We start from the raw sequence: 13881 nt of genomic DNA, 5'->3' as shown, positions 1-13881 counted from the left end.
AAAACTACTTAAGATTCATCGTGGAGTACCTTGATTTTGAATCACAAGTCAGCCCGGTGTGCACGTGGGTTTTGTTCAGATCTGCACAAGGGTGGAACATTTTGTTTTAGGAATGTCAGATGTACGAAATACGAATCTGCTAACAGCATTCCTCCAAATTGCTCTGGGAGTAGGCAGGGGAGGGAGAGAGAGAAGACAAGGCAGGTCTGCGTGAGGTAACGCCCTTGGGTGAGGTCCTAGGAAGATAAAAGAAGTCGGTTCACAAGGGTAGAGTGTGTTAAACATTCCTGCGCTCCACTGGGTCGGTTCTATTATACAGAGGAAATGGAGGTGTGGACGCCCAAAAGTTCCAGTCTTTAGACTTGCGGTGGGGGCAGCAAGCAGGAAAGGGACGGCCTAATCCGCTGTGCCCAGGAAAGTTCACCCGATTTTGTTACAAACCTGCAACATTGAGCCCCGAGGTTAAACTGTGGAAACGAACTCAGAACCGGAAAATCCAGGCGCTCACCCAAGAAACGCCCGTCCCGCCCCGGCTCGGTGCTGCGTGGGACCTGGGGCGGGGGCAGAGTCTGGCGCGGCGCCCGGCCCCGCCCCCCTGCCCGCCTCCAGCCCCGCCCCTTCTGTCCTCCCCGCTCCGCCCCGCCCCCGGGGGTGCGAGCCGCCTCCGCCCTGGCCCGGGAGCTGCGAGGCTGCGGGAGCGGTGCCGCAGTAGCCGCCTCAGCCGCCGTGGAGCTGCTCTCCCGTCCTCAGCCGTAGCTGAGCCGCGCCCGGAGCCCGGCCGAGGAGGCTGCACCCGCAGCCAGGAGCCCGCAACCCCCGCTTCCAGCCCGCCGCCGCCCCCCCGAGGGCGCCCCAGGCCGCGCCATGGTGAAGGTGACGTTCAACTCGGCTCTGGCCCAGAAGGAGGCCAAGAAGGACGAGCCCAAGTGCGGCGAGGAGGCACTCATCATCCCCCCCGATGCCGTCGCGGTGGACTGCAAGGTCCGCGGGCCGGGGAGGTCGGGGGAGTGGGCGGTCGGCCCGGCCGGCAGGGCTGCGCGGGACCGGGGGCGGCTCTGCGCGCGGAGGAGGCGCGGGCCACTGGCGAGGGTCCGCGGGGGAGCCGGGCTCTCCATCTGGCGCTGCTCCCTTTTCTTGTCCGGCCGCAGCTTCTCCTTTGTAAGAAAGTGCGTGTGCAGGAAGTGGAGCCTAACACGGCATCGGGGGCTTGGGAGGCCTGGAGAGAGGGATCGAAGAATTTGGGCCGAGTTCACGGTCGTTGTGCAGTCGGGGGAACGTGCTTGGGTTCTGGACTGGGTTCGTGCTACCTGGAGGCCGGCGGCGACATGCAAAACAACAAAAACAACAACAGAGTTTGGCACTTCCTCCCAGTATAAATAATGTTCCTAAAATGGCTGACATCATTCCAAGCCTAAACCTCGGTTGCTTCCTACTTTCGTTTCTAGGCTGAACAGCACTTGGATTAAGTCCAGCTGCTGTAAGCCTCTTAATTTTAAAAGCATTTTTTTCGTTACCTCCTTTTCCACGGCCTTTGGGTATTGGCAGGTGAACTTCACATTGGGGTCTGGAGAGGGGGCTGAGGAGCGGTTGAGGGGAGAGAGTGAGGTGAAGATCTGTTCAGAATAGGCTTTGGCTGTTGATGTTTATAATTAAAACAAATATTCCTGGTAAGGATCAGTAATTACTGTGTAGATGTTACTGTAAAACCCACGACTGGCTTTTAAATTACATAAGCATATTTATAAGGATCCCTTAACACTAAGTGAAACTAAACGGGAGAAACTGGTTCACGTCCCTTATAAAATTCTCCTTTATTTTTAAAAATCCCTCTTTTTAGTCCTAATTAAAAATCAGGAGTGGAACTATAATTGTGCCAACTTCTAGCGGATTACAGTAATAATACATTTAGGATATATAATTGTAATTGTCTCAAGTTAAAAAGGAAAGCCTCATAGCCTGTTCTCTACGAGATGATCTTTAGGCTGCAAACATTCAGTCCTGTAAAAATTAACTGTAGAAGTTTATTTATGTTGCTCAACTTCCTTTTTCCTTAGCATTTTTCAGGACCTGTTATCAGTAGGGTAAACTTAGTTTTAATTTCAAAAAATGCAATGGTTGTGTGCAGGTGTGAGTAATAAGTGTTTTTTAATATGATGTAATGAAAATTACTGTTGAAAAATATGGCACTAATATACTGTCAAAAAATTTGAGATTGTATTGTTAATGGGGACATGCCTGTACTTATTTTTTGGAAAATTTCTAGTTAAAAACAAAAACGTCAGGATTTGATTTTTCAATGACTGCCTTGCCTTGAAATACAAACGGGGAACTGATTCCCTAAAAGGATTAAGAGTTTTGATATTGCTGTTGTTTTTCTGAATCCATTGCAAACAGTCTTGGTCTTAAAAGAAAATGTTTGGAATGCACAGAGGATAATTACAGTAGCCAATTATTATCTTAGCTCTGTTTATCTAGCATTCATTGTACTTAAAATAGATTGTCAAGTGCCCTGTCATAACAATCTCAGATACATATAGAGATTTTAATCCTAGTATGTATCTCTTAAAAATCCTGTAAATATAATTCCTTCCTTTTAGAAAAGGAGAGAGGGAGAAAGCATCAGATGATGTCACTTCGGAGAGCTTTTCTCTTGATCTGTATTGAAGGAGATTTGGAACTCTGGATAAAAGTCAGAATTAATTTGCTAGGTAGCTGTAAATCTGACTTTAGACATTTTCTGTCATTCCTGAAACATAACCCCATTTTCAGACTCAGAATTTCTCACAGTTTCACCATACTCAAATTTTGTGGTCACAGCTGCTGTGAAAAAGTAACCATTTGTAGCTCTGCATTTTCTGTTCCTATTTTCTTAGATCCCATATCCAGATAAAAATACTGCAACTAAGCTGTGAGGTCCAGAGTATTCCTTTGTAACCACGCAGCAATCATGGATGAATAGGCAGATTTAAAAAAAAAAGACTAATTCTTTTTCTAGCTATAAGCTCAAAGACTTCTTTTCTTCCCTAAGTGACAAAATATTGCTCTACATTAAAAGTAGAATCCTAATAATCAGTCACTTAACGGTAAATGAAGACTTAGCTTAATAACAGACATTGTGAAAGAACTTCTGATCTTTTCATCTTGCACTTCGACTGTGATTACATAATGTGCTCTAGCTTCTTGGGGTGACTTTATGGTAACCACGGAATTTGACTGCCTGGATTCGGCACAGAATCAGCCTTCCTGTTGGCTTGGGGCATATCCTTGCCTGCCTGGTTGGTAGAGAGAATCAAATAAAGCTGGTTATGGACCAGAACTCCTGAAGAAGAAATTTTTAGTACCTTTAAATCCTTCTAGACCACAATATCCAAATGGTGTTTGTTTCTCAAGGTGTACACTCCATGGCCACCTGCCCTGGTGTTATCTTGAATTCTAGTTTAGAAAGGCAGATTCTGCTACCTTAGAATCTACCAAAGAATTCTGGTGTCTCTCTGCCACCAAAAATTCTGATCACTCCAGTCAGCTGTCTTATGTAACACACATTCCAGTAATTTAATTTTGCTCCTGTCCCTTGTTATTTCTTTAGCTCTTTTCTTGTTACAGGTTGAGGACCCTCTGAAAGCAGTGCCATTGCCCTTTTTTCATTCTTGTCTTTCAGTAGCTCTGAACTCCAACAGTCATGTCTGTTGATGATCTCAACTAGCTTGCTATTTACTATTCTTTTCCTACATTTTCCCCTTAATTTTTCACCTCTGCCTGTCCCAACTGACACAAAGCTCAGAGATACAGAAATAGCAAAGAGTATGACCTCTGTTTTTTGTAACAGGGTAATTTTAAATTATATGTGTGTTTTATGTTACAGGCAGCAGTTCATTGATAGTTGGTCTGTAACTTTGATCTTTGGAAGACTGTTATGTATGTGCAAATATCAAAGAAAATACCTAATGAACTCAGAAGTCCCAGTTTTGTCATTACATAACTGCTTGATCTTGGGCTTAAGTTTTTAGTTTTCGTTATCTGTGAAAACGAGAGGGTCTGTAAGGACTCTTCCAGTTTTAAAATTCTTTGAAGATGTGAGGATTACATAATTAAATTTGGCAGGAATTAAATTGTTTTGTGAAAAGTAACAACCACCTCTTCATCCTAACCAGACCATTCCCTTTCTTCCCCATGTTTAGCATGTTACATTGCTTCTCGTATTAAGAGCAGTGGGTCAAAGAGAAAAGAAATGGACCCAGGGTATTATGTAATAAACCAAATTTTTATTGTGGGTTACTTCACTTTAGAGCAGTAGTTGTTAACACTTTTGTGTGTGTGTGCGTAATGCCTAATTGTGAAACACCTTCCCAATATCAGGACTCAGCTTAAATTTGCTTCACAGATATCCCTGCAAATTGTACTGCTGGAAAAATAGTATTGCCCCTCCTCTACCCTGTATTATAGTTGTAGACCTCAAAGGGAGAGAAAAGAAAAGGAAAGTGCTTGTGTAGGAGAGACGATGGGGCAGGATGGAAGTGGGAGAGAAAAGTGCAAGACTACTAACCCGGTTAAGTTCTGAGTTACCCATTACAACACGGCTCTTTGGACCCTAGTTCTTTGTAGTTTCTGGTATTTCCTGTATGCATAAATAGGACTGATGGGTTTAGTAATTCAACTTTTTTGGTGTTGGTGGGGTGATTTTTTTTTGGTGGGGGGGGTTTCTGGGGATAGGAGAAACAAAATATACGATGACGTTTATTGAAATGTGTTGACCTTTAGAGGGGGATTTGGGAGCTTGGTTCTTTTTGAAGAAAGTACATATTATTACCTAGTTGTGTAATTTAGTGTTTGTAAGCAGTAGCCAGTAAAAACTTAACAGTCATTACATTTTGGTTCTCGGTGAGGGTATTGGTAGCTGAAGTGTGAGGGTTTAGTACTGGGAGATAAATTAATTACCCCTCCCCCACGTCCCCCCCCTCGGTGGGGGGGCTTAGGATGTGACTTGGCAGGACGCGTTCTTGTCCCGTGTCCTGTCCCCCATGCCCCCCCAGACGTGCCTGTGGTGGGGGGTGCTGCTGCTGCTGCAGAGGGTGGACAAAGGTTGGACGAGGTTGTGTATTGGCACATTTGGAGGACAAGTTACCTGCCTGGGGCTTCATTCACAGTGTCATCTTAAAACATATTTTGTGTGGACTAAACAGAAGCAAGTATGTTATCAGTAAAATGATAAGCCCCTGAGACGTTGTGGCATTCAGCTCTGCTGTGTAAGAGGTTTAAGTAGGTGAAAGTATCTTTTTTACCCAGAAGTATCTCTTAGAACACATGGCACAGGCTTATTTAAGCTGATTCAGTATTTAACTTACAAAGTTTTCATTATGTATTACTAAAACTTGCTTTAAATGTTTGTCAAAAAAATGTAATAAGTAGTAATTCTGGGACGTTTTACTTCTTTAGTTCTGTCATAATTTAAGTATCTAGGGTGTGTATTTAAAATGCATTTTCTTTTTCCAAAAAGAAATACTTTCTGAACTCATAACTTTCTGAATACTTTCTGAACACAGTCCAAGTAGCTGGACTGCTTTGCATATCATAGTGTCAGAAGAAAATCCAGAAAACATTTGTCTTTTCAAATACAATATTGATGAATTCATCCTCCTAAACTTTTAGGTAAACTTGGCAATTTTTGTTAGAACTTAGACTGAAGGAGTTGAGTACTTGGCCACCAAAGAGTTTTTTCAGTAATAACTACAGCCTGTTAAAATAAAGGATTTGACAGTTTGGAATTTCTCAATGAGGTGGTTTTTGTCCAAAGGATGTAGAAAATATTAACACTGGCACTAGTTTTTTAAGAAGCTTGTGTATGAAGTTATTTTCTGGCAGTCTTATTTTCTTTGCACAAACCTTGGCAGTGAATGTTCTTACAAGGGAGATGGCTGAAAGTTGAAAATTAGAAATTTTATTACAGATATGATCTAAGAACATTATTTAAAAATCATTTAATTGTGATTATCCCCTCTAATTGGTATTTATGATACATCTTAATAGCTTTAAAGACAGCTGTAATACAATTCTCTTTTTATGTGTTACCAACAATTGAACGAACAAATAATTTTCAACAATTGAAGGTTTCTTTAAAACTCTTTAATCAGGGGCGCCTGGGTGGCTCAGTGGGTTAAAGCCTCTGCCTTCAGCTCAGGTCATGATCCCAGGGTCCTGGGATCGAGCCCCGCATCGGGCTCTCTGCTTGGCTGGGAGCCTGCTTCCTCCTCTCTCTCTCTGCCTACTTGTAATCTCTATCTGTCAAATAAATAAATCTTTAAAAAAAAAACAAAACTCTTTAATCAATTTGAAGGGAAGAAAGAACTTTATGAAGTATTTCTGTAATTTTACCATTGGGGGAAAATCAAGTAAGAATGAACATAGACTTTATTCTTAAGTAGAAGAATTTTAATCTTGAGTTACAGAAATGAAGAAATTATTTTTATGATAGGGGTAGTCTGATTTTTAATTTAATATTTTATCTTTTAGTATTAATCATTTTCCAGCAGTAATTGTATGTAAATGTGTATATATATCCAAATAGAAATTAATGTTGAGGTAAAATTTGCCCAATTTATAAATACTGATCATATTTGAGTTAAATATCTAGGGAGCTTATTTGGGAAATGGACACTAATTACGGTGTTCAATATGCAATACTCAGAAATTTTAAAATATTTGCATAAACTTGTTGACAGAGTTGAATTTCATAATTTAAGAAATTTAAGTTTTGATGGGTTTTTGTATCTTTGAAGGTTTGTTTTAATGCCAAAATTATTTTTAAAAATTTGTGTTGCAGAATGTATTAAGAGTAAAGCTTAAATCTTGAATTGTTTTCTCTGCTTTAAATATGATTATCATGTTTAAAATTAAGATTAAAAAACCAAAAAGGTAAGGTTCATTGTTAAGTAACGACTTGGATCACTGCAGCATCCAAAAGAAGACCCAGCTTTAGTGCTGGGAAAAATTATTTCCAGAATCAGTGTGTCTGCATCGCATTTTTTTTTTTTTTAAGATTTTATTTATTCATTCGACAGAGAGAGACACAGCAAGAGAAGGAAAGCAAACAGGGGTAGGGGGTGTGTGGAAGAGGGAGAAACAGGCTTCCTGCTGAGCAGGGAGCCCAATGTGGGGCTAGATCCCAGGATTCTAGGATCCTGGCTGAGCCTTCACAACTGAGCAACCCAGGTGCCCCATGCGTCTGCATTTTCTTTTTCTTTCTTTTTTTTTTTTAAAAGATTTTATTTATTTATTTGACAGGGATCACAAGTAGGCAGAGAGGCAGGCGGGGGTGGGGGTGGGGGTGGGGGGAGCAGTCTCCCTACTGAGCAGAGAGCCAGATGCGGGGCTCCATCCCAGGACCCTGGGATCATGACCTGAGCGGAAGGCAGAGGCTTTAACCCACTGAGCCGCCCAGGTGCCCCGCGTCTGCATTTCTTAAAATTCATTTTCTCAGCCAACCTTTGTAGTATTTTTGTTCTGCTATATACACTTCTCTGTCAGTTTTTATCTTTCCATTTATAGCTTTCTCCTTCAATGCATTTTTTTCCTTGCTTTCTTCCTAGCGCTAGGACACACATTTCCCAAGCAAGTCATCAGTGTTAGCCAGGGCAGTGTTAGACACGGAGATCACAAACTCAGTGCCTCCTGGCCCCAAGCAGAATTAGTGAAGTTGGGCTTTTTACCTATTAAAACAGTTTAGAATATTCTTCATTTTCATTAAAAAAAAGGGGGGGGTCAAATGTTGTTTGGTTCTCCAGTCTTTAAAGGCAAGCTAGAATCAGGATGATTTTTCACATTTAAGCATTAATATATGTAAAAATTTCAAGCAAAGCAAAAATACTGACAGTTTGACGTGGGCCACTTGTTTTAGTCTTCTTTACAGTAGAGAGCCTGGCTGGCAAATGATGGTGCGTGTGCCCAAGCGTGGCATGCTGCCTGTTTTTGTATGGACCATGAGCTAAGAATTATTTTTACATTTTTAAATGCTTGGGGAAGAAAATCAACCAACTTCTCCCTTTTGTCCTAATCTGTCGAGGGGTGTACAGTTCAGGAAGCAATACTGTCTGCTTACTGAGAACTCAGACTATGCACTTAAACTTCAGGATTTAATCCTATCTCTGCCACTTACTGTGTGATATGTGAGGTAAGTTACTTCAACTCTTTGTCTCAGTTTCTCCTTCAGCAAAATGGGGAGTATGATAATCTGTAAAAAGTTTATCACCATGGCTGGAATAGAGTGAGAGTGAGACTCAGAAGACATTAGGGACACGTGGATGGCTCAGTCCGTTAAATGGCTGACTCTGGATTTGGGCTCAGGATGTGATCTCAGGGTAGTGAGATCAGGTCCTTGTCAGCTCCGTGTGCTGGTCCTGGAGCCTGCTTAAGATACTCTCTCTCCCTTTGCCCCCCCACCCCCGACTCTTTTTTTTTTTTTAAAGAAGAGACATTCACTGCTGTTACCAGTACTACTGTTACTGTTACTTAAAACTACAACTGTCAGACAGGGTTTGGCAGTCCTCAGATTGTTAAACAGCCATGTGATGTGAGACCAAATGTAGCATCTTCCGAGTTTTCCAGTTGGCCTTGATTCAGCTTTGCAGATGTCACTTGTTTCAAGTAAACTTACCTTCAGAATTTCTAGAAGGGAAGATTTAAAGATAGAAGTAAAGTTAACGAAGCAGAGCAGTTCTTAAAATTTCTGCTTTGTTTTTTTTAGGGACCAGTGCCGCAAACTTAAAGCCACTTTCAGATAGGTTGAGATCCTGCTGTCAAAGGTTCATGTGGGGTAACCTGGATCTGGTAACTTGGACAAGTCAAGAAACTTCCCCACGTCTCAGTTCCCTCATTTGCAAAATAGTCTGGTGGCACCAGCCCTGAAGTGTTGTTGGGATAAAATTCAGAGTGCCTGCTACTTAGAAACTAGTTAAATGCGCTTCCTCTGTCCCCATCTGTTGAAGTCCCATTTTTTCCCCCTCATCATTCTTGTTTTGGAGTAGTACTTCTGTTACCATTATTGTTTTATCCCTGTGTTGCATGTCAGTTAGATAACATTATTATTGTTAAATCATCCTCTACAAGATATTCTGGTGAGGATTTCTCCCTGTAATGTAGAATTCTTAGCACGCAGTACTTGTATCCATTTTCATTAAAAAGTGGGTATTTCTCCATTACATAAAGACGTTGAATTTAATTTTGTAAATTTAATTTTGGGTTTTACCAAATAATGCTTAGTTTTAAAATACAAATATTCCTGCCCTATCAGAGGAACTCGCTTTTTAAAGATTATAGTATAATTATATATAATACGGATTTTGAGTGTATAGTTACATAATTTTAAATACATGCACCTGAATAACCCAGTCAAGATAGACCTATCAACTCAGAAAGTTCTCATGTCCTTTTAGTGCCTGTCCTCTCCCCTTAGAGGCAACCACTAATCTAATTTCTATCTTTGAAGATTAATTTGAGGCAATTGAGTTCACTCTAGCTTCTAGGCTTTCTGTAAAATAAAAAAAGAGTGTGGTTTTGGTAGCGGAATACAGACTGGATTCTGGCTCTCTTGATCTCCTTGGCCTGGCATCCTTGTGCTCAGAATATTCTGCCTAGCTATATATGGTGATCTAGCTCCGCATTTCTGTAAAAAAGTGGTTTTCACTTTCTGGTCTCAGGACACCTTTGTACTCTTAAAAATTGTTGCGGACCCAAAGAGCTTTTGATTTATATAGGTTATATCTATTGATAATTACTATATTAGAAATTAAGACTATTAACTAATTTAAAATAGCAATGATAAACCTATAACATATTACCATAAATGGCATTTTTATGAATACTAAAATTTTCCAGATAACCAGAAATTAAGAAGAGAGTAAGGGTAACACGTTTACATTTTTGTAACACTCTGATGAATAGCTTAGTAGAAGACTATTAATAATAGCTGATTCTCACATCAGCTTCTGTGGTCATCCTGTTGTGCTCTCACACATTCAGCTTCTGGGAAAACTTTACACTAGTCAGTGAGAATGAAAAAAAACAGTGTCTTAGTTTTATTATGAGAATGGTTTTGACCTTGTGAAACTCTTAAAAGGGTGACCCTGGACCACATTTGGAAAACTTAAACTCTATGCACTTTCTTTGTTTTATTTGTATTTTTCACAATTTTAGATATTACCTATTGGCTTCCTAATATGGAAAGTGAATATTTAGCTTTTTCTGTATATTAACATATTACAAACATATTCTGTGTTAAGGTGTAGTTACAGTAATTTCTGGTTAAATTGATATTCTGTGCTTTTATTGTAATTGACAAACATTTACATCTGAGTAACATAGTATAATCTAATAAAGTTACTAAGTTCTTTCTTATACAAAATTGTTTTATTTTCCCTGGATTTAATAATTGCTTCTTGGGCCAGGGAGGGTTGCTTAATTTTCTGTGTATTTGTTGCTAATTCATCCTCAGACTTTGACAGCAGTATAATTGCCTTTGGGTATTTACAAACTTATTAGATAACCTACCAAGTTTTGTATTTTTCTTGGCAGTTTTCCGTTTGTCATTCTTCAGTTTTACCATCTAGACTGGTTATAATCTAGACATATTGCTACCCAGATGCCCAAGAGTAATTATCATCCTGGAATTGAATTGGTTTGTCTTTATCCTGTGTTTTATCTGCAGTTTTATGAATCTGAGAAAATGTATCAGATCAATTTTTTTAAAAAAACCTTTCACATCTGAAAATCTCTATCCTCACATTTAATTGGTGATTGATTTGGGTATAAAATTCTAGGTTAGCTGTAATTTTCTTTCAGCATTTTGATGGCATTACTTCATGCCATTCTGATTCCTGGTTTTTTTGACCAATTCCCCCCCCCCCCCCCCCCCCCAGTCTATAGAAGCTTAAGATTTTTTTCTTTATGCTTCTGGCTCTTGAGATTTTTATTGATGTAGTTTGAGGTCATTCATTTCCATTCTCTGGCTAAAGATGTATTTATTTGTTTATCCCTTTATTATTAACTTTGTCAAGTTTTCAGGAAGAAAACATGACTTTAATTGGAAATCAATCATAGGACTTCTAACTCTGCTGTCTTAATAGCTTTTTAAAGATTATTGGAATATTTCCTTTCACATTAAAAATAGACTTGGATAATAGCTATTAATGGAAACCATTATTGTCTGGATTATTACTATTGCACTAGGGTTTTTTTTTTTTTAAATGTTTGTTTATATAAGTAATCTCTACACCCAGTGTGGGGCTTGAACTCATGACCCCAAGATCAAGAGTTCCATGCTTTTCCATCTGAGCCAGCCAGGTGCCCCATATTAGCACTAGTTTCAGGATCCTACAGGATGGCCTAAAAAAGATACATGAAGCATCATCTTCTGGTCTCTCTCTTTAAAGTTCAAAAACTGTCTCCTTCATGAGTTAGAGACAACTCGGTCACTACCAACTTTGTGATTTTGCTTTGTGGCTTTGTTACTCTACTTCAGTTTCATCTATTTATTTTCAAATGCTTGTATGCTTGTAAGCCTGAGTTATTTTCCTTTGTTGTTTTTGCTTCATGCACATATGATTTTAATATTCTTGTTACTGTCCTTTGTAATTTGATGAAGAGAAAAATCCCATTAATTTGTTTTGAAACTTTTTTTCAAGATTTTATTTATTTATTTGAGAGAGAGAGAGAGAATGAGCAAGGAGAGCAGCATAGGGAGGGAGAAGCTGACTCCTCACTGAGCAGAAAGTTTGATCACAACTGAGCCAAAGGCAGATGCTTCACCAACTAAGCCACCCAGGCACCCCTAACTTTTTAAACATAATAATAACACAACTGTTTTAATAGTTAAGGCATAGTGCTTAGTGTGAGTATGGCTCAATTCAGGTAAAGTCTTTAGAGCATAATTTTGTGGAAACTCAGGCTAAATCATTTCTGACTGGTTATCAGCATTATCCTTTTGTGGCATGCTGTCACGTCACTGTTATCAGAGTTAATTTGCATGGTTGAAAAGCCCCATGCTTTTCCTTCCCTATGATGTACATAGAGTGTGAGAAGATATTCAGGCCTTAGGAGTTCTAAGATACTACACAAATAATTTTACTTAACTTCTCTGGGCCTCATTATATTTATCTGTAAAACGATGTGTTGCACTAAATGTGCTTTCATGGTCCTTCCATAGTAGATGTTTTCTTTCTGAAAACTATTCTGATCACATATTCAGAGGCATGTACCTCATGGCCAGGTGCTAAATTAGGAATTTAAAAATTACTAAGCATCCCAGTCTTCAAGTAGCACCTCGCTGGGAGAGACCGGCCGATTGTGTAGACCACCTTAAGTCACAGCTGACTTAAATGTCACAAGAACACAGCACCCTTGGATCCAAGAGCCAGGGGAGTGGTGAAATAAGGAGCAAGATCCAGTGATTGATTACCCAGTATGTATTGTGCATGTACTTGGTGTTGGGCATAGGTTCAAAGGACTTTTGATGTGTTCATGATAGACACATATCTCTGATCTCCAGAACTGGAATATTTTCCAGTAGTCCTTTTGTCTAACTTTAAAAATTCTAAACTTGGACAGAAAATACACTTTCCACATTTAAATTATTTCATGCCTTTAGAAGAATATACTTGGAAGTTTTTATGAAGAGTTCTGCATTTTAAATAGAATTACTCATATTTGAATATAAATGCATAATTATCTTGTTGAATGACATTAAAATCTGGGATTTATACAAAAATGATTCTGGAACAAGTTTGCTCCCCCCCCATCTTGGCACTTAATTTTATAATGAATTATAGACAGTAGAACATTCCTATCATACTTTGTTTTTGTTTTGTTTTATACTTCAAGGTTTTTTTTTGTTTGTTTGTTTTTTTTATTTGACAGAGAGAAATCACAACTAGGCAGAGAGAGAAGGGGAAGCAGGCTCCCGGCGGAGCAGAGAGCCCAATGTGGAGCTCAATCCCAGGACCCTGGGATCATGACCTGAGCCGAAGGCAGAGGCCTTAACCCACTGAGCCACCCAGGCGCCCCTATACTTCAACTTTTAAGAAAACAGTTGATATTCTTTTTTTTTTTAATATTTTATTTATTTTTTTCTGACAGAGACACAGCAAGAGAGGAAACACATGCAAGGGAAGTGGGAGAGGGAGAAGCAGGCTGCCTGCTGAGCAGGGAGCTGGATGTGGGGCTCGATCCCGGGACCCTAGCATCATGACCTGAGCCCAAGGCAGACGCTTAACCACTGAGCCACCCAGGCACCCCAGTTGATATTCTTATTAATAACAGTAGGAATTCATAATTCAGCCAGTGCCAGAAGAAATCTGTCTTGACCACTTTTATTGATCTCTGGTAAAGGCTATGATTAACAATAAATAGCAGTTGTATATAATGCTCTTGACTATCCAATACCTTTAGATCTCACCAATATGGATTTAAAAATCTGGGGCACCAGGCTGGCTTAGTTGGTAGAGCATGGGACTCTTGAGCTCAGGGTTCTGAGTTCAAGCCCCACATTGGGGTATGGAGCCTGTTTAAAAAAAAAAAAAAATCTCCTGAAATTTCATTTCCTAAAATAGAAAATTCTCTTCAGTGTAGATTGAATAAACACCTTGAAGAATATTGGCTATCTTTAAAATATGTATAAAAAAGAATAGAGAATGTTTAAGGTATTCCTATATTACCATTGTGCTTTGTGTTAGATACTCTTCTTGTCCTTAATATAAAGTGATGAAGTGGGGCACCTGGGTGGCTTAGTGGGTTAAAGCCTCTGCCTTTGGCTCTGGTCATGATCTCAGGGTCCTGGGATTGAGCTCCACATCCGGCTCTCTGCTCCGCGGGGAGCCTGCTTCCCCTTCTCTCTCT

The 13881-nt window shown here is 39.9% G+C and overlaps 1 protein-coding gene across 1 annotated transcript in view; it reads left to right on the top strand.

The window, feature by feature from the left end:
* Positions 1–636: 636 nt before the first annotated feature.
* Positions 637–13881, top strand: part of ITM2B (integral membrane protein 2B) — a 28371-nt gene continuing 15126 nt past the window's right edge. The window contains exon 1 of the mRNA XM_045978128.1: positions 637–981. Coding sequence (XP_045834084.1) covers positions 865–981 — 117 coding nt within the window. The 5' untranslated portion in view covers positions 637–864. The remainder of the gene's footprint in view (positions 982–13881) is intronic.

This window comes from Meles meles, chromosome 14 (assembly GCF_922984935.1).
Source record: "Meles meles chromosome 14, mMelMel3.1 paternal haplotype, whole genome shotgun sequence".
Lineage (NCBI taxonomy): Eukaryota > Metazoa > Chordata > Mammalia > Carnivora > Mustelidae > Meles > Meles meles.
Note: the sequence above shows the minus strand (reverse complement) of the source record. Positions and strands in the feature narration are given on the sequence as shown.